This window comes from Nipponia nippon, unplaced genomic scaffold (genome assembly GCF_047370975.1).
Source record: "Nipponia nippon isolate SJK-2023a ecotype South Korea unplaced genomic scaffold, ASM4737097v1 scaffold_1, whole genome shotgun sequence".
Classification (NCBI taxonomy): Eukaryota; Metazoa; Chordata; class Aves; order Pelecaniformes; family Threskiornithidae; genus Nipponia; species Nipponia nippon.
Genome location: NW_028262290.1, coordinates 146,232,177 through 146,258,313, shown reverse-complemented (window position 1 = coordinate 146,258,313; position 26,137 = coordinate 146,232,177). Strand labels below are relative to the sequence as shown.

General features: G+C 38.4%; 1 protein-coding gene and 1 long non-coding RNA gene across 2 annotated transcripts in view; both read right to left on the bottom strand.

Moving 5' to 3' along the window:
• PLXDC2 (plexin domain containing 2) overlaps positions 1-26,137 on the bottom strand; it is a 278,901-nt gene that overhangs the window by 104,187 nt on the left and 148,577 nt on the right. Inside the window, exons 3-4 of the mRNA XM_087776433.1 lie at positions 24,582-24,728; positions 20,130-20,199 (exon numbers count right to left, since the gene is read on the bottom strand). Of these exons, the coding sequence (XP_087632559.1) occupies positions 20,130-20,199; positions 24,582-24,728 (217 nt within the window). The remainder of the gene's footprint in view (positions 1-20,129; positions 20,200-24,581; positions 24,729-26,137) is intronic.
• Positions 9,403-13,390, bottom strand: LOC148057654 (uncharacterized). Its single transcript, XR_015708710.1, has 2 exons — positions 13,255-13,390; positions 9,403-11,006 (listed from the first exon to the last, which is right to left on the bottom strand). It is a non-coding gene; the product is annotated as an uncharacterized LOC148057654 (long non-coding RNA).

Here is a 26,137-nt window from a genome sequence, read left to right as displayed (position 1 = left end):
TTAGCCCTGTGCTTGGAGTGCAGGGCTGGACACAGTGATCTCTGAAAGTCCTTCTGAATCTGAAGTGTTCAACATTTCTATGATTATTTATATGGCTGTCCCATACAGAGTCCACAATCAGAGATTCAGACTTTTTTTTTTGTGAAGGCTTAGCATAAGCATTCCATAAACAGAATTGCCCTGCCATCCAACAGCTTTCAGTCTCAGTTAATGATGGAACACAATAGGAGGATGAGGCTAAACTGCATCACAGATTGACTCCCAATCTTGCCGAAGTCAATAACAAATCTCCTAAGGATTTTGAAGAGATAATGTTGAGGTTTCAGCTAAAAGGTTCTGTTTCAACCACTGTTTCAAAGCTTGAAAATACGCTGAAATATAGGCAGAAATGGGCTCCAGAATGGAAACATTGTTAAATAAAAACAATGTGCAGAAGAAGGTAAAATAACAGCAAGAAGACAATGAAGTGACTAGAGACAGGAAGTGAAGAGACAAATCAGGTTGGAGCTCTGAGACTGTCAACAGGACAAGACGACTTGATATAACCAGAGATGAATGAAATAAGATCAAGAATGTATTCATTGATTCATCTGTCCAAAACTGAAATCTGATGTTGTACATCATGAAGAAACTAATGGAGAGAAAGCAAGTACAACCCTGAGATACACATGTCACTAAATTCAACAGAGAAAAAACAGTAGTTTTTGAAAAGCTGATGACTTGATCAATGCCCTTTGCTCCTACTTTCAGACAGCAAAAAACACTAAACATCCATGATCATGCAGAAAAATTCTCCAGGAGAGGTCATGAAAGAACACAAACAGAATCAGAGGTGCAACTAAAATTCAGTATTATTGCTGGAAATGGAATAGGGGAAAAAAAAAAAACTTTCAACAGAAAACTCAGAAAATTTTCATCGTAGTTTTATGACATGCAACATTCTAGTAACATGACCCTTTATTCTGTCTAGTCATACATCTACAATTGTAATACTCAAAGATGGATTGATACAGCTGACTACCATGACTTTATAGCATTTTAAACAAGTAACTCACATTTTTCATAATCCTGATGTAATATAAAAAAAACCCATATATAAGAATATGCATAATCAGATGCATTTCCCCACATTCCCAGAAATGGTGGTGGTGCGTTTTTTTTTTTTTTCTTTTTTCTTTCCCTCTGCCAAAGAATTATCCAAATCAATGAAATTATTTGTTAATTTATAATCTTACTGTGGCCCCATAAGGACACATTTCAATACTGTGCTGAGTAGATAAATTCTCATAAGCTATGTCTGGACACAGGCTGTCTGCCTGAATCAGCTATTACCTCTTTCCCCACAAAAGGATAGCCATTCCATAATAGCCCAAGTAGACTTTTCAGGATACACTGAACCCACCTAGTTCATCACCTTTAGGAACTGTGAAGGAAGCTCCATTCTCTTGGTATCAACGCACAAGAGATGCTAGCTGAGCTGGTTGGGGCTTTTGTGCTGACTCGCCTGTGGGGATGGGGTTCCACCAAGTTGTGTGACTTTCTGTCATGCCAGGACTCATCTCATTACTCCAAAATATGAGACCAAAGAATGCATGGTAATACTTGCACAGAAACACGTGAGGACAAAATATTTGTCTTTTGGCTGACCTTTTGTTCTATGATTCAAAAGCACAATATTATTAGGTGTGCAGTTCCAGTTGCGTGGAAGCTAGGGACATTAGCTTAGAGAAAGGCAGTCACAAAACAAAACAAAACAAAAACTAAACAAACCCAAACCTGCCAAACATACTGAAGGAATGATGTTGGATTATTTGAAGTGAAAATATTAATAGGAGTGCTAGTCTACCCCAGAAAATAATGACGACATGACAAGATCTCTGTAAACCTATTCAAAATGAGCTCTCCTTTCTGCTACTCCTTACATTTTCTTCTAACTGAAGCTTCTCCTGGTACATTGTTATCTTTGGAGACCACCTGTTTCACATTGCTGTCCAATAAATATACTTTCAGTGCCTGCTGGCTTAAAGGACAAGTTGACTGCTTGCTAAACAGAATCTTTTTTCACACTGTCTCAATTTTACATTAATGTACTGAGGTAACAAAGTTATTTACTATATTATCAAAATGAATAGCTTAATTGTTGCAACACAACCATCATTCTCCTACAGAATTGCTGTTCAGTTGCAACACAATTAATGAGCACATCAGACAGTTATGCATTAGTGAAAAATGCGCCAGTAAGCTGCCTACCAACCCTGTGCTGGTGTTTGCTTTTGCAGTGGGCAAGATTCTGGCATGTCCAGGAAGACAAGTGATTACAGAGGGCAACACTGAAGCAGTGCTGAAGAACAGAAAAAGAGAAGTCAGTATGGTCCCAACAAAAAGCCACATATAGTACCCTCTGACCAGAGTCATACAGAGGGAATCATCAACAGGCAGAGAACTCATTTCAGAAGTTTTTCAAAGTTGAACCATGCCTTGTTAATGCCAAGCCTCTGGTAGCAGAGGACAGTAGCTCTGCATTTTGGAGCTGGAGGATGGGAGTCCTCAGTCCTCCCTTTTGCATCTTAAGAACTGCACTAGTTTTTCTAAAAGAAGCTTTTTTTATCTGTGTAAAAGAAGAACAATTTTAATATGGCTCATAGCCATCTGTAATTATTGGATTTGAAAGACCAAAAAGTGTCTCTATTAGATGGGCAATTTCATACAGATCATATCAACAAGACCAAACCTCCCAGACCACTATGGATGGGACAAAAGCTACCACGTGTCCTCATTTTCAGTGATCACTCATCTAAAGGAGCAAGGCTGAAAAGGCCTTTCCCAGCGAACTTTTTTCTATAAGCTGCACAATGGCAAACACAACAGAATCTGAGTGACCCAAAAGGAGCTGCAAATCAATAATGATACTTACATTTCATTTCAAAAAACATAATCCAGAAACAAAACCAGGAGAAACCTGACTGTCACGTCCTGATAGCATGACTACAAGGTAAAAACCCCAAACCATAAATGTATTAAAAAAAAAAAGACATCTAAATGGGAAACACTGAATAAAAACCGTGCCTTTATTAGTTTTCAAATATTTGATAAGTTTAAAGTGCTTTTGTGAGTGGAGCTGACCTTTAATAGCTATACTGGCTGCCAAAATGGCTAAATTTAAAAGAAAACAAAATGCCAACACTGCTATACTTCACAACAACTACATTTCAACCTCAGAAATATTTGAGAATCTTCTTGACTGCCTAGCCAGTACTGCATTTTTGCCTGAAAATACTTTCAACACCTGTGAAAGGAAAACATGTCATATGAGATTCATGAAAATTCTGATCCTTTCCATCTCTCTAGTCTTAACAAGACTATGTGATAGAAAGAGGTTAGGTTTCTGTCACTAAAGCATATACGTGAAACTCTGTCTCCAAACTAGAAACTGCCCATCACATGGATTTTAAAATGTAATTTTTTATGGAAAAGGAGTACTCCACAGATATTTTTCTACTGTTTTATTTTGCAGTAAACCAAATACATCATTTACTACAGAAAATCCTCATTTTACCGTTCTTTTCTGGTCTGCATGAAGTGTAATTAGACCTATAGGAATAATTGATAATTATACTGCTATAACGTGTCAGTGTCCCTCTTTTAAGATGTACATTTATGGATAGATATTACTTGTGCTCCATTTGCATTTCCAGCAAAATTCTGTTTTCTCAATAAACGAGAGTGATCATAGAATAAACCCCTCATAGCTAGCAGTGAAAACAGCATGTCTCATACAACGAAATGACCCCAACTACTCTTTCCAAATATCCAGAGTGCTTGATAAGAAATACTTGAGTTACACTTCATGTAGTATAAAACCAGATATATGCCTCAAACATCTGTCCCCTTCCCTCCCCCTGCAATGGAAATAGATGAAAAATGTATTTATAAAAATTGGAATAAATGCATTTTGCAGTTGGACATCTAGGTCTAGATTTTAAAGCACTTTGAGTTCTGAGAAGTACCAGAGGATGCAAGCCGCTCCACCAAACTTTTATGCTATTTGTTGAGTGAATACATATGAAGTAATGCCAAATATTATTCCTTGGACATTTTCACAGCTGAGCACACAACTTTCTCATCTTTGTGTTATCAGAAGCCCACGTTCATACTAGAAGTTGGAATTAACAAATAAAATAGTCATAAAAGCTACAGCTGCAGAAGCATGAAAAAAGTATTGTAAAAACTCAGGAACTCTCCTTAAAGAGAAATTTTTAGGTATCTAATCAAGCTGCTGGCTGGCGGTTTACAGGCAGTGCAAGCATGTGTCCTCCACAGTAAAAAATGTCTTCTCTTTCACATCACTATTTAAAAGAAGCCAATAATTTAGTAGGATGGCTAAGAACAAAACTTGTTTCAAAGAAGGCCTGAAGACTTTTTTTTCTTGAAAATGTGGACATAGATTTTTTATAACTGAGTTGAGTAATGCCATTGCTGTCCTAACTGCGCTCTGACACTTGAAACCACATACAGCTCAGAGCTGCTAAGGTGGAGAAAACGAAGCAGTAGTCACAGGCAGGAGGGTATGATTTAGACAGGGAAGCAGGTGTACAGTTCACATAATAATTGCTCTGATCATTAAGGAAGCCCAAAAGTCTCCAGGTCTAATGGCTTATAGAATACCCCTCAAGGAACAAATGCAGGCCATCGGTTAAAAAACAAAATTTTGCCCTTAAAATACTGGTTGTAATGCATTTTGTGAGAGAGGTAGAAATTAGGGGATGGGAATCTGAAAGTAAAATGTGTTAATGTGTATAATGCCTCCTAATCACAGTTCATAGAAATCTACTCAAAAGAAGGAAAATCTTTAGTGTGTAGCATTGAGAGGTGGAATTTAAGACTCTTAGTCAACACTCCATAGATGTTTTTATTCCTTTGTATTTCATGCCTCCCCCGCATAAGGCAAGGAATGAAAGCAGAACATAAACTGCAGTTAAAAAGAATAGGCTTATAGAAATTTACTTTTATTGCACTATTAAGCCATAGCCAAATGACACCTTGTTTTATCTGGCTTCACTGCAACTAACCAGTGAGATATATGAAATTACACATCTACTGCCATTCAGCTCAGGATATAACAATTATGCAGCTAGCTCACTCCAATTAAACTCTTAAATTAATAAGCATTTATTTGAAGAAACAATATAATACCACACTCATTTTTAGCAAGCCAGTTAAGTTCTTTGATTTGCAAAATAGCTACCATTCAAGTTCTCTTCAACAGCCTTTAGACTCTGCTCTCAGATGTGCAAGCACGTACCAGACTGCCACGTGCAGCAGCTTGAAATCAAAAGTCACCATTTCTACTCAAGTAAATAGCTACAAAAGGATTTTTCAAGGTAAGTGGCCCCAGGCATCAAGGGTCGTGATGCAGTTTTACAAGGTCTGGCTTTCTTTTTTCAGGTTGGTTAAAAGCAGAGTTATAGGCTATACTGCAGCTTGAACAGATTTTGTAGTACAGTAATGGGTGAAGTTAAAACACTTCTGACAGGAATTGCAGGGCAGACCCTGTCCACCAAGTTATACCAACATTGTCTCTGGCAGCACAAGGCAGCTTTGAACCCACTAACACTTGAAGGAGAAGCAGCATTTGCAGCGATGGCCCTAATCCCTTGCCTATTCATCCCCTGCTTTTTAAGAGTGAAGATCAGGACTGGTTGGTGAGGCAGAGTAAGAACTGCACACTAGTGATTCTGGCTACCTTATAATTTTCTGGAGACACACTAGAAAGAAAGGACAATAAGCTGCTTTTCCAGACTGAACTAGGAGCCTATCTGAATGCCACAATCAAAATGACACACATAACGTGAAATTATTCCTATACTATGGGGTAGGGGTAGCAGTTCTAAAATAAAAGCCCTGTCTAGAATAGTCACTGCAATGCGCTGAAACATGAAGCAACTGTTCAAAATAAATGGAACTAAACCACATTAAATCAAATATCTACTTTTAAGGTAAACTTTCCATGAAAACAACAAAACTTATTTTCTGTTTGTTCCATTTTTCATGGCACATAATTAAATCAATGCTTTGTCACAAAATAATCAGTTCAAGACGTAGTTAGGAAAAAAAACCCTCTGATGAATTCTTTCCTAAGATTTATTTGAAAAGCAAACTATTTAGTCCTAAATACTTCTTTTCCACCGCTCACACCTGGAACAAACATATGCATGAAAAAGCTTGAAGGTTGGGGATGTCACAGCCAAATGACAACACTGACAGAAGGAAAGGGAAAAGGTGTGAATGGAGCCAAGGCCAAAATTGTAAGGAGGAGCGGGAAGCGAGTGAAGAAATTTAGGTCCCAATTCAAAACCAACAAAGATCCATGGGAACCTGTTTATTTCAATGGCCATGGTTTCAGAAAACAGTCTGATATCAACATGAACAATTTGCAAGGGTAATGAATTTAGCAAGGACTGGCTTGAGACAAGGTTGTTGCCAAGGAAGGAATGATGTTATAATGAAGCAGCTTGCAACGGACAAGTGATTTCTCATAATGTGACTCAGACAACAGTTGCATGCACTCTGTTTTCCAACTGTTGAGCATGCAAACCACGTAGCAGCATTTCTTTTCTTAAAACTCTCCAAGAGTCAGAGGGGGACAGTCATCACATCTACATTGTAGCACAGTCGAGATATTAAGAAAATCTGTATTCCCTATACTGTCTGTTAGAGATGCTAACGAAGTTCCAGGTGCAGACATTTCCTCTGACATTGACAGATCCCAAATAGGGAAATTAGAATACTTTATCTGAAGTAATAAACATAAAAAGGCTTGCATAGCTTGCTTAATTCATGTGCTTTTCATACTCTCTAGCAGCCTTTCTTCAGACACACAGATAGGAAATGGAAATTATGGGTAATCAGTAGCTTTGGATACAACAAAGCAGACACTCTTAATAGCAAGAAGAGGAGGAATTATATTTATTTTTTAATAATGCTGCTGGTGACACGTAAAACTAAGTGACTAAATAGTCTCTTCTTAATGTGAGCCTGTGCCATCAGTAGGATGGTTCCAGTCTGTTTTGTTGCTGCCTTCTTTCAGCTCCCACAGGATATTTCTTGTTTTCTCATCAGTGAGGACTGGCACTGGGTCCCTGTGGGCTGATCTGGAACCAGTTTAGGATGCAATTTACTTTGTTAATTATATTTCTCCAGCAATAATTTCAGTGTTCACTTTTAAATCCTTCATTGATTTTAATTAAGCCTGCATAAGCTTCCAAACTTTTCTTTCAGATAACAACAAGCTGCTTATGCACAACAACCAAAAACCACACTCACTAAAGCAGCCGGAAACCAAAGCTACTGTCACTTGCTAAAATTGCTTTGGACATATTGCCAGTGGCCCAATGAATTAGTAAGCTTGAAGTGAAATAAAAGGGGAAGAAATAGGCTTCTCTTCCAAGATGTTACGAGTTGCAAGCTAGGACATTGTTTCAAGGCTTTAAATTTCTCTTTTTCTTACAATTTGTTTTCCTTATTAGTTTGTTCTTTGGATGATGGCTCTTTAGGGTTTTTTTTATTTATTTTTTAAATTGGGCCTTTATAAGCACATCTATACCATGTATCGCTGCATCATGCTAGAGATACTAAAGCTAACATAATGCAATGCAGAGGTATTAGATTAAGTTACAAAGGTAACAGCATAAATGCTTAACTATTGTGCTAACATTGCACTAGCTTAAACACTTTGCTATACATCATCATATGAGCTGTTGAAATACTGTTTAAGGCATTAAACTGCACAGCATAAAAGTCGAGAAAAACCCCTTCATTGCTAGAACAAAAAATTATTAACTGGATAGGACTGTCACCTAATCATAGCTTTAAAAACACCATTTAATTGAATTGACGTAGCAGTTTATGAGTTCTTCCAAATACAACATTTCTAAATATCCTTTCCTGACAGAATTAAAGGCACTTTATCTATACACGTGCAAAACCCTTTGCTGTATTATTCTCTTCTTGTACCTAATACTACCCATGTAAGTGGAAAAAAAAAAAAAAAGCCACAGACTTTGACACTTTACCCTTTGACTGTTGCTCTGCTACAACTTGTAAATATACTCATCTATTTCAGAGAGGAGCAGGGGTGAGTATCAGTGCTACCTGCCAAGGTAGAACATGGTTTTAACAATGCAGCTACCTTGGAGAGTTGCCCTGATATGAAATATAGGCAATTAAGGAAACATCCTGTGGCAATATGAGGAGCTTTACAGCCTATTTTGATAGCAGTAGGATCAGGATATTGTTTCTGTGATCAGTTATTTTAACAGTCATTTCTTTAGGAAGCCAAATGATCAATGCAGGAGTCTGTAGATTTCAGCAGAAACATGAAGAACACTATGAATTTCACAAGTATTTTAGGAATAAGAACATAAATTTATGACATTTACAGATATGGATGATGACACGTGAAGGAGATGAAGCCCTCAGTTTCCCTGTCTGTTACGAGTAATCAGCAACGGTACATGGTGCTATGGTACCAGACAGAAATAGCATCACGTAATGTACAGGATTTCACAATCAAGAATTTTAATACTGCATTTCCAGGAGCCTGATTTGAGGCCTAAAACAAGTTCCCCTGAAAGAGCCTTCACGAAGATGCACATGGGAGCAACTGACCAAAAAGCTTTTAATAGTCCTTTACATTTAAATTGATATCACTAGGAACTCAACACATTTAAAAAAAAAAAAAAACCACAGCAAAAACTTACTTAAGAGGACAGGGAACAGAGTTTTTGCCAAAGTTAGACATTAACTTTTTGGAAAAGGACAACTCTTAATTATATTTGGACAGAATTCAAACTCATAAGACCCCACCTCTTATTAGAAATACTGTAACTTACAGCAGTCCTTATATTTAATAATTAATACTGACTCTGAGCTGAATTTTCAACACATTTCCCAGCCTGATTGGTCTCTAAATGCTCTATCCATTGAAAGACTTCCTATTTTTTAAACTGTTTGTAACCAACTGCCAGCCTGTTTTTTATTCTGACTTTATGAAACAGATATATACAAGTACTCTTTTACAAATCTTCGAAGCTTTATGGACTGAGCACCTTTCATTAGGCCCAGGACTTCCACACTAACACATCATTTTTATGAAGTACTGCCTCACAGCAACAAAAAGCCTATTTTCCCACTCTTTATCAGGAATTTCCTCTTTTAATTAGAAACTCAATGTATTATCCATTGTTCTCATCATCTTCCAGTTGTCCGGTTTTCATTTGGGAATGATTTTTTGTTTTTCTCAGTAAATGACTTTTCAGCTGGGGTTTGCAGAGTTCAGTTATTCAATCTTTTACATTGAGAATAGGAGCTAAAATTGTGTTATAAGGTAGGAAAGACAAAATAAAACCACATAAAATTTTATGAGACTGGACATACATAGTAGCATTTACAAAGTCCTTGCTAAAATGGCAGAAACGGATTGAAGCTTATTTTTTAACTCATAAGCATGCAGCAAACAAAATAAACATTATATTTTGTAGGAGGTGCAGAAAATAAAGACTTGTCATGCATTAAAAAATCTTTACTACAGTGTAAAAGCACAATATTATTGAAACTTTGCAATGCTACTATAAAGGCTGAACATAAGATATATGCCTACAATAAAATTCTACAATAAAATTGATGGATCTGTCTTAGACATAGCTTATACCTAACAACTTCCCAGTGTTCAGTGAAGCAGTTGCTGGGTATCCTGAAGGCTCCTTGCCTTACCATTAAGCCACTTAATTTATTATTGTCTCATCTGCAAAATTATTTAAGTGCTTGTTTGGCCTTACATGTAGGCTAATGCTTTGGCTAGTTATCTGTTATTCTATGAAACAGAACCTTACAGACAAACACAAATGTGGTCATTTTAAGTCCTGTTACCAGTTCATTGCAACCACTGCCCGTAAGTCTCACAGCCAAAGTTGGCAAATGCCTTTCTATGTGAAGTTCAGAGTGATGTCAAGGCATATGGAATTATTCCCGCCCCAAGCTCATGATTCTTTTTGCCCCAGGTGTTTCTGAACCAATTTGTAAAGATAAAGCATAAGGGCAGGAGCCGAAAGAGTTGTAAGAGTTCACTCACGTAAAGCAAGACAAAGCAGAGTTTCAGGGGAAAGCTGATAGAAGGGCTACCCCCTTACAGAAGCAGGAGAGTAGTTCTAGAAGGGACACTTGACACAAGAATGACAGGTAAAGGAAGCTTTACAGGTAGAAAAGAATTTTAACAGCTGTGTGGCAACATAAGACATCAGAAACAGAGGATGTAAACAGAAAGCAGTTGCATGAGCTGATATTTGTCAGTCAACAGCCAGACCTCTATCGTCCTTACACAGTGAGTTGCCCACTGGTGATGACAGGTATAATCCCCTGCAACAGGCACAGGGTACCCCAAGGGACTGATTTTGGCCAGAAACACTGTGTATCACTCTGCTTTATTTCACCTTTGATATAAAGATGGAACACATTTCCTGCTGGCTCCTGTGCTGAAGGGGCCAGAGCAGAAGGAACAACCAAAAAAGCCTCACTGAGATTTCTGGCAGGCTCCAAGAAGACACTCCACTCAATACACTGATAACCCAGAGAGCCAGGCAAACTTCACTTCACCTATCCACCGTTTTTGCAAGTTTAAGAAAGTAAATGTATAAGATGCAGGGAAAATGCATGTGAGCCTAATTGTCCTCTGAGGACTGGAAATCTCCAGATAACAGTAGAGTAGCAGAGGCTTATTCCAGGCTGCAAATTCGCAAACATCCTCACCCTTAACAATCTCAGATCCTAACCCTGTGGATCCTTCTCCTTCCACAGCACCACCAAGCTAGGTGGACAGATTTCCTTCCTGTTCAGAGGTATTGCTCTGTGTGTCAACACAAAAAGATGGAGCTCAGACAGCACATCAGGCTTTATTCCTTTCCCCACAGCACAGTCTCTCCCGTTTCATTGATCCTCTTTCTCTGAAAGCCCTGGAAAACGCAATACAAAATTACATTAGGATTCTCTGTGCTTCAGTACTTATTTTTCATAATATTCCTCCTGATGTATTGAAAACAGTACAATTAAACATGAATATCATGACTGTTTACACACTCAACGTCCAAAAGGGAATTCAAAATGTTATCTCTGTATAGAACTTAAACTTTTAAGCAGCTAACCAGCTAGCTAGCTAACCCAAGATTTTTTGTCTCTGTTACTTTCCCACAAGTTATACACACACTTATAAACAGTTTGATACTGTAATGAGTGTGATTCTTTCTTGTGAGAATAAAATGACTTTGAATCAGCTGTACTGACTAATCAGTGTTCAGAAACTATGCTCAGGTACCTCACAGCTGTTCATCAGCACAGGTTCCAATAACATCAGGTTTCAGGGGAAAATTTATTTCAGTGCCTTCAATGCCTGTGATTTTATCTTGGGTCAATAGTGGGTAAAACAGCTGCAGTTTCGACAAAAAGCTGTGTGTATCTTATATGCACAAAGACCTCTCTCTTTAACAAGTACAAATGTTTTTAAGCATATGATCTGACCTTAGGAAGTAACATAATCACACACAGAGTTCTTGATTTAAGTTTTAGAAAATTACCAACTTTAGTTTGCTCACAGTGGAATTTAATAATGGGGTGCCTTTTTATTTCTTTGTTTGGTATTCTTTCCATTAACAGCGATAGAAATGCTCAGGCAGCATCTCTGCCATAAGAATTATTTCAAATAATTCCTCTGTCTGCTGCTCAGGAATGTTCCTCTACTGGATGGTTTTTCAAATATTATCTCATCATGCTTTAATACAGTCTTTACAAATTCAACTGCTTGCTCCAGCTTCAGCAGGGCTACATATGACTGAATCCCCATCCCCAGATAAATGCCAGAAACTTACTACAGGATGACTGGGAGTCATTGCTTCAAATGTCTCAGGCTGGAATAGCCTACTGCTCTGCTGAAATGTTTCAGTGCTTTGGGTCCATTGCTTGCTGCAGAAGTGTCTGGCAGGCTGTTTAGTTTCCAGATCTCTAAGCAGTAAGCTGCAGCAATGAGGTAATACGTAGCTTGATTTTTAAAGGCTCATCCCTACTCTGCTTCAAAACCTACTGCACATTTTTAATGGCTCCTGCTGCTGTTCTCCCCATACACTCCCATCAGCCCTCTAACACCCTTGGTTATATTTGGCCAATGCATGCTGTCTTTGGCATTCCAGGTTGTTTCAAACATCCAAAGTATTTTATTTTCAGTGCTATGATTTGATTGCCTACAAGATGCCATCTTAGCTACCTTTTGACTGGTTTAGCAGTTGCAAGCTTTCCTTATTGTAATTCTTATATAAGATGTCTACCTATGCAGAACATTTTTGATTCATGTTTTTTCTTTGTTAACAACTTTGAGTCCTTTGAGTTCCACTTTTTCCTGACTTGTATTTGTGTATTTGCTATTGCATGGGGTAGATGAACATTTCTGGAGCCTTCTTCATGCTAGCTGGTAAAATGTCTCAATAATTAATTCAGCTTTATAAATCTAAAAATGTAAACATCTATATATGAACTGATCACACCAGACTATCTTTGTAGCAATATATGTATATATACATTGACATATATAGAGAATTAGACACAGGATGCAATTTGTCCAACCTACTTTAAACGTCTGCTTTCAGTGTTCATAGACTCTGCTGACCGTATTGATTACATCTCTACTGACTCTATATAAGCTTAGGCTGACAAACATGGATATAGATGTTGGCACAGCTAGATGAATTGTACCCTTTGTATAGAATCTGTTTTACTTGCAAATTTGCCTGCAGGCTATACCCATGCCTGTAGCTCATAGCAGAGTTATTTCAGACTCTGTGCACTTTCATTGCACAGTGTCCCTTCCAGCACTACCAGTGACAAAACGATCATGAATTAGCTAAGCTTTCACAAAGCAATAACCACGTCACTCGGTCTCCTTTTGCTTTCCTTCACCAAACACTAATATCTTGTTTGTCTGTTACTTTTTACTTCTTTCTTCTTGACAGTATACATTTTATAAGTTGTACTTATAAAGACGTGTCTTTCAAATTGAATTTTTCATGGGATGTCCAGGCAGTTACTAACATGTTCAGAGGTTGCTGGAGTAGATAGTGATCTTTGACTACTAGAGGTCACCCAGTGGTTGCTCTTACCTTGTTCAATTTATAACCTATCCCCCTACAATTCTGTGGTTTTCCTAGTGTAACTTACCTACTATTAAGCATACTGATTTTCATATTTTTCCATATGGAAGCCTGCCACAATTATTTGCTTCGTATTTTTCTGTCATTTCTACAGTATTCTTGTTTCCAATTTTACATATCAGCAGAAATGCACTCATTTCCAACATAATAACCTGCACGATAGAGCATAGAGAGCACCAAAGACATGTGACATTGAAGTTTCATCTTTTCATTCACACCTGTTTTTCTCTCTTGTGCCACTCATCTGTGCTCCTCAACACCAATACAACAACTTCCCCACTGGGAGCTACTACTGAAATTGCCGATCTATTAAATGGCTATTACTTATCCTAATAGTAGCGATCTCCAGCTTGATTTCTCCCTCCATCTGTTTGTCCTGCAGTTTTTCTTCCCTCTAGCATTTCTGGGATGATACCATCTCCTTGCTACAATCCAGTGCTCCTGGCCAATTGAAACCACAGCCAGTTATACTCTACCTTCTCAGTGTATAAACTTCTTTCAGCTCTTTTACCTCACAGGGCTCCTGGCTCCTTAATACACCACTGTAACTCCAATAGCGAACCCCTTCCTCTCACTCATTCTGTCCCCCAGTCACCAGCACCCTCTTATCCTGGTACAGTCCATCTAATTGGGGTCCACATGTTCATGTCCCAGAGCAAACTAAGCTTCAACCTTCTACTGCCCTTCATCTCTTTCTCTCCTAGATTCAGATCTTATTTTCTGCCTTTGAACTTGGAAATCAGTAGTTACTCAGCTGAGTTAAGACTGAGTGAAAAATTAACCACAGACTTCAGGATTTAGCTCACAGACCTAATTTCTGGTTTTAGTTTGCTGAAAGTAATTACTCCTACATTTTGGGCACTGATGTTCAAGTACTAACAGTTTCTTTCAATTTTGAAATTTCATTTCAGTAATGATATCATAATTAACTGAAATGAATTTGCTAGTGAAACATTCAAGTGTACAGTCATAATCAGCATGTTAATACTTGCATTGACTTCTGTTTTGCAAAGCAGTCACTGGCTTTGGGAATAAAACATGATGGATGGTTCAAAGCAAACAACCTCAATATCAGAAAATTCTAGCCCTGACAGAATTTTCTGGATCAACCTAAAAACGTTCGCTAGAGGTAGAGAAAATTTAACAGAAACTGGCTTTGAAAAACCTTAGCAAAAACCACAGTAGAACCCAAGCTGATATTTTACAGTTTTCTGATAAGTAACTTCTTTGATGATGTACACATGGTTTTCTTTTTAATGACAATTCCTGAAAGACTGGCTAAATCAAAGGTTATATTGACTGGCAGGGTCATCTAATCTATTTTGGAGCTTCCAGATGTTGCTCTGCCAGAAAAAAGGGCTAAGGGGAAGTAAATAAACTGTCAAATAAAGGAAAGTTATTGCCACTATATACTTGCAGGTGCCTCTAGTAGGAATTAGCCCCAAATTAACCCCAAGTTTTACATGTGTATTTGAGGAAGACTTTTACTTTCTTTTCACCTGTAGAAAGACTTTGGTTGTATTCTAAACACTTTTTCTATGTATTCACTGCAATTTCCACTATTACATGCTTCCTGCTACAGACAAAACCATGAGAGGACAGAGGATAGAAAAAATCTTGTCTTAGCCCCAGTGAACAGATATTCAGCATGACTGTTGTGGAGTTCATGACCTGAATGGGGTCAGACAGACTGCGGCTGCAGCAAACAAAGTGGTAGTGGCTGGAAGGACAAAGGGCTTGGCTCTGGTTTGTTCCTTATCATAGAATCATAGAATGCTTTCGGATGGAAGGGACCTTTAAAGGTCATCTAGTCCATCCCCCAATATCAGGGGCTCATGATAGCGTGTTACACTACTGGTTTCCACAATGTAGTTTCTTACTGCAGTTTCCTGCACAAAGTCTGTTGAAATCTTTCCAGGCCTCTACGCCACCGTAAGTTACCAGTGCCTACAGGGATGGAGTTTCTCATTCTGTTGTCACCACTGTGTTTACAAAATGAGCTGGAGTAAGAGCCAGGATAGCATTAACCTCTATAAAAACCTAACTCACAGACTTCCACCCAGAAACCTACAATCTGTGTGTGAGTCAAGCAAGAAGTTTTCGGCTCCTGACTTCAATCCTGTTCACCTAGGATGCCTTGTGGAGCCACATTTTGCACAAATCCTCAAAATTTTCTGTGTCATCAGCCCCATACAATAACTTGATAACCAAATTTGTCTACAGTGGAAGCTCTTAGCTACATTTAAATGCTATTGTTATCCCTGAAAACTCTACTGGTGTACTCAATGCTAACTACAGCAGCTGTCATTACAGGCACACAATACCGGAAAGATAACTACAGTATGGATAGTAATAACTAAAATTGAAATAATGTTTAACATAGATATATTAGAAAAATAATGTATTATTTTTCTATCAACTCTAGATAAAAAAAAAAAAAACAAAAAAACCCTTGATCTTGATTGCCAAAGGGTAAATTCAGGAAGACTGCATAGGCTCATTAAAATCATTGTGAAGACGATAAAATTATAATGAAAGATGTACCAGCAAAAATGTTGCTGAACTCATCCTAGTTCAAAAGGCAACAACAAAAACCGTTACATCAAAATAGTGTAAACTTATGTCAGTTCAAGATCTGGCTCTGAATTCACCTTGCAATATTTATATATTACACTACCTATAAAAATATGATTGCTACTGAAATAGAGAAAAAAAAGTTACCTTCAAAGAGTCATCAAACAAAATACATTAAGGAAAAAAAAAAAAAAAAAAGACTTGAAGATACCTTGAAGGATTCCCTAATAAAATACCAGACGTGTACCCATGCTAAGTTTTCTGCACTGTCCAATAAAATCTGACAGACCTAAGGCATTCTTTTATAAACAACTGCTTAACTATTTACTTAATATCATTATTCTAGAGAAAAAGTTCCATGAGCAAAATATTGTTTTCCCAGTATATAATACAGAACTATTTTTTTATTTGCTGTTTCCCTTGCTGCTTCCAAATATCTATAGTTAAATGTGAAAATCAAATATGCTTTATGTTCCTAAGCAGTTTGGTTCTATTACATGTTCTTGATTTACAGATTATATACAATAATATTCAGTTATTCCATGGAAAGAACAGAGACTGAAACTACTTAAGATCCCTCATGACCTCTGATCATTCAAACCACCAGGAGAAATTCCAAAAGAGAAAACTAAAACTTTTATTAATCCCGGGCAACAATTATAAGGTTTAATGAAAATCCATAATAATCTGGGTTAGCTACCACTTTTCTCTGCAATGCTGTGACAGGCATAGCAATACCATAGAGAAATGTAATGTCAATGAGAGATGCCATACAAGGCAAAAATTCCTAAATAATTTACAGTATCGGATACAAGGCTGCACTAGAAAACATAGACTGATAAACAAAACAAAAAAAAAGCCACAGAGAATAAACAAGAGGGACTTGCTACCATGAGCATGGAAAATTAATACAACCAAGTATGAAGCACTGCTGTATGTTGAATAGGATGTGGGGCCACAGAGCTTCAAGAACTCCTGCAAGAAGGGCCATGCTACTGCCTGGAGAGCTGTAACATAGAGAGGGTTTTTCCACCTCTACAGCCACCAAGCTCTGTTAGGGGTACCAGTGACAGGCAACAAAACAGATTTCATGAGCTTAGCTCCCTGACATTCGCAACATGACTCACTAACTCACGAGTGGTTTATTACAGAAATAACTGCACTTGTGGCCTGTAGAGCATAAACTTTAGAAAGCTTCACAAAAAATAAAACTCAGCTGCTTCTTGTGTTATCTACTACTAATAAAGCTTTGAGAGCTCTCCAGAGGTTGCTTTAAAAATGCTCTCTAAAGGAATGTGGGGAGATAGATGCCCATCTCCCAAAGAACTGCATGTTACTACTTATGTTAATAATACTATGAGCTGTCTTACTGCCTAGTTATGAATTAAATAGCCTTGTCAAATACAAGCTAAGGACAAGTGAATAAAGCCCTCAAACTAGTTATTTTCACTCCTCCTCCTTTCCTTGGTCAAACACAATTGGCTCCACAAAACCATTTGGAAGAAGAAATAAATATTAGTCAAACCAAAGAAAAAGTTGAGTTTTACACCTCAGCAATTTCAAAGTCATCTTAAACAACTTGGAAGCCCTACTATGCCACAATAGAACCTCCATGAAGAATGGCAGAAACCATTTGGGTAGACGTTTTTATTGTGACAGGGATTTAATATGCCATTGTCCTCAACTTTCCTTTTAACAAGGTTATTTGATTTATGATTTGGAGGTAAAACCAGTTTGCAGTATTGTCATTAGCATAATTAATCATATCCTGCTCTCCAGGAAGTGGACATTTATCATGTGGGACTCCTGTACACATTAACTCTGTCATTCTTTTAATCTCAGAATAACCTCTGGAGGTGTTCCAGATCTCTAATAATAGTAATGCCATTGTAAAATCTTGGTTACTAAGAAATAGTAGACCATACAGTATAAAAAGCACTTGGAACCTGTCTTTACCCTTTGTTGCTAGGCTATAAACCACACTGCACTACCAATGACTTATGGTAACACGATTTGCAAATATAGCAAAAGCAAAACATTTATCAGAGAGTTAGGACAGAACTAGGTGGTTTTTTTTCCTGCTAAATGTGTTTAGGAGTCTTAAAGTTGTAGAAAAGGTTGCATCCTGTCTTGAATTGACAGGATGACTTACAGTTACTGGGCTTTATCAAGATAATAAGCGATTATTGACTAGATCTTACTTTTTAATGCTTAATTTTGAGATTGAAAATCATGGAAGTGTCACATGAAAGACAGAAGTATCTCTGTGCTAATATCAGTGGCCTATAGTAAAAGGACTAATGTTAAAGTCCTGTTTAGCTTGACAATAATCCATAGATCTATTCACGGTAATATTATTTTATTTATTATTGAAGAAAAAAAGAATTATAATTCAGTGTTGCATTAATAGCAAGAGAAAAGAGTGCTGCAGAGCTGCAGCGATTCTTATATGCTTACATGCTTTTTTCAAAAAAACAAAGCCAAACAACCAAAAAACAACAAAACCAAAACACCCAAATTCCCCAAATGCTCTACACCAAGAGAAAAAATGTTTCCCTCACAGATTGCTACTACACAGCTATCCTTGGGAGCTTAACTTTACTGCCGAGTCTTTGGGGGCAGATGGGGGAGACTGATGACAGCAGCATATTACGATGACAGCATTGATGGGGGAGACTGATGACAGCAGTGGTAAAGGTTCAGGGCTTCCATTAAAAGTGAAGGTTCAGCAGAGTGACCACACAAACAGAATTACTTGGAGAAAGAGTGAACTTTGTGAAGTTTTAAGGAACCAAGTTCAGCAGTAAGAATAAGGGGGCATTTACAGAACAAACACTGTCCCCACTGCTGCTGTTTTAGCTGTGCAGGATCCATCCCACTCCATTCTTTCATTCTACACAGATCACACACTTGCTTTTGGCACCTCATCAAATGCAACTCCTCTAATAAGAGAATACAGAACTAGGCATCGATGACCAAGCACCAAAATGAAACTAAGAGCAAAGCAGAATGGAAATCAGACAAGTTTCAAAATCCCAATCAGTAGTTCATAGCTCATCTGATCCAAATCAGCATCAAAATGTCATTGCTGATCAAGAAGAGCAAACCCTGGTACTGAAGTCACCCCATAATTTTGCATCCTTTATCATTCTGGCTGCAAATCAACCATTTAATATCAGCCTTTATTCACCCCTGTCCAAATCTCCAAAATGGAGATCCTGACAGAGAGCATGACAGAAACCTCTGTTCCAGATCCTACTCTTGTCAAGATACTGGCTGCAATTCTTCCCTAATCTTTTAGTCATACCTTCCCCATTCAGAGTTCCAGTGGGACATGGGCATCCCCTGATCCTGGCCAGCTGGCCACCCATAGCATGAGAAGGAGAAACCTTGACCAGGGGCAGGTTCCTGGTGATGTGACCCCTATTTCTGTTTGCTTGTCCTGTCACACCTCTAGGCAGAGCACCACCAGCCAGAGTCCATGAACTTGCTGGACACATTCAAGGACCAGAGGATGCTATGGGTGTGCTCTCTGTGATACTGCCCTCTGCCTCCCTATTTTCATTTTTTGACCATCACTCCTCCTCCTTCTTTTTCTCATTTGTTGTCTTCCATGTCATCTCATTTTCCTCTGGTCTCCTCTTTGTCTTTCAAGGAGGTGGAGCTGGAGGGGAGCAGAAGGGGTCAATGGCTGTTCCTAGTGCAGGAGATCAGCGCAAGCAGCAGCCAGCAGTGGTGGGAGGGAGAGCCCCAACCACGAGCCATCAGTGGTGCCCAGAGCTACAAGACCAGGACCTTGAGCTGTGCCATACGTCCCATCTTACCCCACAGGAGAGGAACACCATGGTACTGTTGCAGACACTGTACCACACCAAGGCAACACACTACAACGTGTTTGCCTTACAGGTGACAAGTTACGTACTTCTAGCAGCACTTCTTATCTTTGGATAGTAAATCCTCTGTCCTCACACAGGCAAAACCTAAGTTTCCCTCCTTGTTTTGGCTCCAGCACTAGCTCCACAAGTGCAACTGCTCCAGACACACACACAAAAGATTTCTGGCGGAAATACCTAAATAGAAAATGATTAATGCTATAAAGTCTTACACTGAGGGGGTTTTATAACAGTTCAACTTGAGCAGCTGGAGGTTTTTCATCATATTGATATTTTGTATTTTTGTGGAAAGCAAAATTTCCTAAATAAATGCTGCAGTTTATCTCCTGACTTATACGGGGGGAAAAGGTATTTTAAATAGCTGCAAGAAACTCTTCTGATATTACTCAAAGTAAATGGTTAGAAAGCCACTTACCCCCAGTTGCCACAGTAATTTCACGTAGAAAATGGCCATAAAATGGAAAATCAAAGGACAGGTTCACTCTCTGAAAGGAACAACACCAGAAAATAAAATCGATATTGTGCAGAAAGGTAAGAGAAAACAAAATGAACAGTCACCCACTTCAAACATCTGTTTCATTGCTTTTTATTTTTCACTGGAGCCTTGCTATTCTTAATTTGGAATTGCCAATAGCTAACTGGAAACAATTCTGTGTAGCACTTAAACACCTGAAAGCAGTGGATCTTCATAACTGAAGACATTAGAAAATAAAATGCATCACCAGACATTATAAATCTCTCAAAGAATGAAATTAATAAAGATTTGTAGAGTTTTTCCTAAAAAAAAAAAAAACAATGTTGCTTTAGCCTCTTTCTTAAGAGGAACCATCAATATTTATGGCCTTAGTGATACCTAAGTTTTACATGATGTCCACTCCCTTGGCTGCAGGTAGTTTGCTCCTCTGCCAGATGCTTCCTCAGATTCAAGTGCTTTCCCTGACATCCTACAGCTACCTGGGTCCTTATCTGATGAAGGCTGGTCACTGGAAGGCAATTCCTCCATCAGACCCATGTGACACTAGTTCCCAAACCTCCCTATACTGTTAACTAGGAGCTGAAATGATTTATAAAGAAATATTCAACAGAAGTATTAACAAACTCTATTTAAGGTACTTACTGCAAAATAAAGAGAGGAAGAAAAATCTTTTTTTCCCCTGTCAGCCTACAGGTGACTATCCTCTATCAGCTGAATTCAGAGCAGAGAACTGTAATTTGGAGAACAGATTCTTCTCCTCATCTAAGCTCTCCATAAAGCACCATTCAAATCCAAACTAATTTTCCCTCTCTGCCTATGGTGCTTTCCTTTCCCATCTATTCCACTCCTTCCCCAAAGCTCACTGATTATTGTGGCCAGCCATAATCATTGCCTGGTGTGCTACCTGGTTAAACTCTGAACAAACTGGTAGTCGTGACAGAAAGGAGTGCTGAAATCTCAGTAAGGTCTTTTCACTGTTTAAATGTAATATCCCATAAAAAACACATAACTTCCATAATGGCCCAAAGTCCACATAGGAACTGGGTATGCAGCCCATTATTATTTGTTATTTAGGAGGAGTTACTACAGTAAAAATTGGTGTGCAGATGGATTGTTGGTGACTGTCCCTCAACCCTAACCTTTGATGTCTCCACTTAAGAAAGGGCAACAGTCCGTACATTTAAAAAAAAGAAAATAAAAGGGGGGGGGGGGGGGGGAAGCGCATTTTGTCTCTATTTTCCCTGCCATTATTTCTATCCTGTGTTGATTATTTTCAAATTATATCTGAGTATTTCTTCTCTCAGGAAGAATTATATTTACATCCACCAGAAATGTTTAAAGAATTATTTAGCATTAAATTAACACCTGAAGATTTACAGCAACTTTAAATTAGACTTTCTTTCCACTTAAGTGGAAGACAGAATTTTGACAGGATTTATTAGCACTTTTTTGCTTATTTTTAATTAGAAAGCAGAATTCATTTGCATTGTGTTAATTGGACTGAGTAGGTTCTAATGACCTTTTCAGTATATACATAAATATGGATATACAACTGAACAACTCTAATCAAAATGGCATATGCAAAAGACAGCTCATGAATTAACTTAAACAAATGATTTTTTTTTCCCATGTTCTAAAGTTTTCACCGCTGAGGTGTATGCTATGTTTATGTATGTGTTCCATTTAAATTATGTCCTTGCTCTACCAAACACTGTTAAAAACATCAATTTTCTGACCAAACCTTCCCTCTTTCCTTTATAAAATATTGTTCATTTTACCTATTAGCATTAACATTCTGAATAACACAGTAAGTATTAAACTGCTTCAAAAGACAACTATGCCCCCTTAACAGTCTTCTAAATTGCTATAATTAAACATTAGTATAAAGATGTTTGCAATAAAGAAGTTTGAACCTATGCCCACTCAAGCCAAATATAGATCTCCCATTGACTTAAATCAATAAGTGATGCCTGTCTTTCTTACTTTTTCCTGCAGAAGCAAAACCAACTGACAGCTTTTGGGAAGTCTTAGGATTACACACTTCCAAATGAAGGAAAACACACAAATTCAGTGTAAAATTTTTAGCATTCAATGAATCCCTGATATTATTAGAAAAATTCATTAATACTTTGCATATAGTAATTTAACTCTTTGTTCTACTGTTAAATTGGAGAATAAATCTTTAGAAATTATCAGCATGTAAATCACCAAGTCACAGAAAGATGTGCAAAATGCACTTTTAAAAAGAGTAATGGCAAAGTTTATCTCTATGGAAGAGAAGGGAAGAGATTGCTGCTTAGTTATGTATGATCTCCTCAGAATATATGACTCTACAGTTGTTATATAGTTATAGAAAACACATCTCTCTTTTAAATAACATCGTTGTGTAGTACACACGGGTGTTGTTTGCTCGGACACATACAAGAAATCAATTATAGACCCGTAAATAAAATATAAAGCCTTACAGGATGAGTCACTGGTACTTTTTCATCCTTCAGGAGGGACATAAAACAAATATCTGAAAAAGAGGTCTTTAAAACACCATGTAAACATGGCTGCAGCCACTCGAGTTCACAGTCCAAGATATTTGGGTAAGTATGAAAAGAGGTGGATATCAGTGTGCTATACTGGGACCACAGTCTTCGCTAGAGCTGGCAGAAAGACAGAGTGGGCACCTGACATTCAGCAGAAAAGTCTTAAACCACTTGTTTTGGGGAGAAGCTATTGAAGCCTTCATGCTGCTAAGCTCCCCTGTGCCATGCTGAATGGTCCTCCACACTGATCCCACACCCAGACCAAAAGCATTTTTTTATTTTAAACCTCTGGTTCAATAACTTCAACAATGCCTCCCCCTTGGAATTGACATTTTTAGGTGTATAATCTCAGGGATCCAACTGAAAACAAAAGTGCTTAGAAAAAAGGTGTAGAAGGGTGTCATCTTCACTAATCATTAAACAACAGGTTAAAATTTCTCAAAGGAATTTCATTAATGTTTAGGTCCCAAGCCTCATAAATTACTTTTATTAGGGAAAGATATTTTACCTTATATAGGTATTTTTAATTCCTTTATTACATTTTTGTGTGTTTCCTTTCTCTCCCTCAACACTGAGCACCAGGATCCCAGATGAAGAAGGCAAGGCAGACAATACAGGTTCTCACTTCTAGGTACCCTTGAGGTTCTTTTCTAATTAGAAACAAATTGTGTTAAGAAAATAGCTGATACAGTGTTTTATTAAATCTACCCCAAAAGATATATAACTGCCTGAACCCTCTGCATTTCCTTGTCTCCTTACAGTCTTTTTGGCTATGAGGAATATATTTTATGTATTGGACTCTCTGTTAGTCACATGTGGTGGATTTATCACCCCACTCTGCTTTTTGTATTCTGAGCTAAATATCACAGTATTTCTTCTTGCTGCCTCTTACATTCCTCTGAGCCAGTCACCTGGCTAGTGCCAGGGAGATAACAGATAAACTGAGAGAAAAGATGAATTAAACTTGGCTTTTCTTTCAGCTTTAAAACTGTTAAACACACCTGCATCTTTAAAAACTGTACAACTTTTAAATAAGGTATTAACTAGATTTTGTTTTTAAACTGGCAAAACCCAAGGACTTTTTGTTGGAGCTAAGTTGGCGGATGGATGAAACAAGAATTTCATGAACCACAATTCCAAGTTGTAATTTTCTGTATTTAATTTGTGCCAGTATTGGCTCTTCTGTGTATGCAGTTTCCAGCCACAAGTGAGACCTGAGAATACAATCTATAAATCATGCAGCATTCAATTTCACTTCTAAGCATGTAAGCCCATTATTTTCATACCCATTTTACCAGGCAGCATGATCACAATAAGTTAAAAAAGACTGGTATTTACACTCTGTGATATTTATTTGTTGACACCCTGAAATTGTGATCCCATCTATCGCTTCTGTTACTATATGACATTCTCATGAGTTTTATCAGTTCTCCGAAAAGAAAAAAATAAGTGTGACACCTTGTACAAAATGGAAGTGCAAACACAGATATACTCCATGAGAGACTTAAACTTCAGCAACTTAATCGTGAAGTCAGTTCAGTTGCTATTGAAGTTAATGGTAAAATTCCCTCTGACTTCAGCAACAAAACTAGATTATTGTTTGATAGTTTGTGATCCTTAAAAACAGAGGTGCATTTTAAATATATCTGTAAAGGCATCTCTGAAGGACTGTTATAGCAGGTGCAAAAAGGCAACTTGGAATCCTTTGATAGGAACTCTGTACAGAATTTCATAGCTTAACTAAAATTCAAAGATAAAACTCTGAACAGTAATCACAATACTTCGTAATACTACTGTGTTGGTCACTGGTGAAAAATATCCATGTCAGTCAAAGAAGAAAAAAGGTATAATAACTTACTGCTGCTTGCCGATGGGTATTGGAAAGGATCCCATGAATCTTCACTTTGTCTTTCTCCATTTGGTCTATATTGACCCACAAATCCCGGCTGGTAGAATCATACGGACCATACGTCCTTGAAGTATAATAATTATGATCTGTATCCTCCTGAAAGGGGGAAAAAAACCACAGCAAATACAAATTAGAGTGGAAGTTGCACCTTAGTTTTATACAAAACTCACCCTTGAAATACTGAGTCCTGTTGCTCCTGGGAGCAGCAGCAAGGACTACACTGCAAGTCAAAAATGAAGGAAAAAAGCATGAATTGCAAATGTGTTGCAGAGGACAGCTCTGCTCCTAACCACAAGCAGTCAGCAAGGCAAACAGTTACCTTATGCAATCATCTTATATAGAATCATAGAATTGTTAAGGTTAGAAAAGACCCTTAAGATCGTCGAGTCCAACCGTTAACCTAACACTGCCAAGTCCACCACTAAACCATGTCCTCAAGCACCACGTCTACCCTTCTTTTAAATACCTCCAGGGATGGAGACTCAACCACTTTCCTGGGCAACCTGTTCCAGTGCCTGACTACCCTTTTGGTGAAGAAGTTTTTCCTAATATCTAACCTAAACCTCCCCTAGCACAACTTGAGGATGTTTCCTCTTGTCCTATCACTTGTTACTTGGGAGAAGAGACCGACCCCCCACCTCACTACAACCTCCTTTCAGGTAGTTGTAGAGAGCAATAAGGTCTCCCCTCAGCCTCCTCTTCTCCAGACTAAACAACCCCAGTTCCCTCAGCCTCTCCTCATAAGACTTGTGCTCTAGACACTTCACCAGCTTCATTGCCCTTCTTTGGACACACTCCAACACCTCCATGTCCTTCTTGTAGCGAGGGGCCCAAAACCGAACACAGTATTCGAGGTGCGGCCTCACCAGTGCCGAGTACAAGGGGCACTATCACCTTGTCGTGCTGGCCACACTATTCCTGATACAAGCCGGAAAGCCATTGGCCCTCTTGGCCACCTGAGAACACTGCTGACTCATGTTCAGCCAGCTGTCAACCAACACCCCCACGTCCTTTTCTGCCAAACAGCTCTCCAGCCACTCCTCCCCAAGCCTGTAGCGTTGCATGGGGTTGTTGTGACCCAAGTGCAGGAGCCAGCACTGAGCCTTGTCGAATCTGATACAACTGGCCTCAGCCCATCGATCCAGCCTGGCCAGATCCCTCTGTAGGGCCTTCCTACCCTCCAGCAGATCGACACTTCCACCCAACTTGGTGTCATCTGCAAACTTACTGAGGGTGCACTCAATCCCCTCATCTAGATCATCAATAAAGATATTAAACAGGACTGGCCCCAATACTGGGCCTTGGGGAACACCACTCATGATTGGCTGCCAACTGGATTTGACTCCATTCACCACCACTCTCTGGGCTTGGCCATTTAGCCAGTTTTTTACCCAGTGCAGAGTGCACTTATCCAAGCTGTGAACAGCCAGCTTCTCCAGGAGAATGCTGTGGGAGACAGTGTTAAAGGCCTTACTAAAGCCCAGGTAGACAACAACCACAGCCTT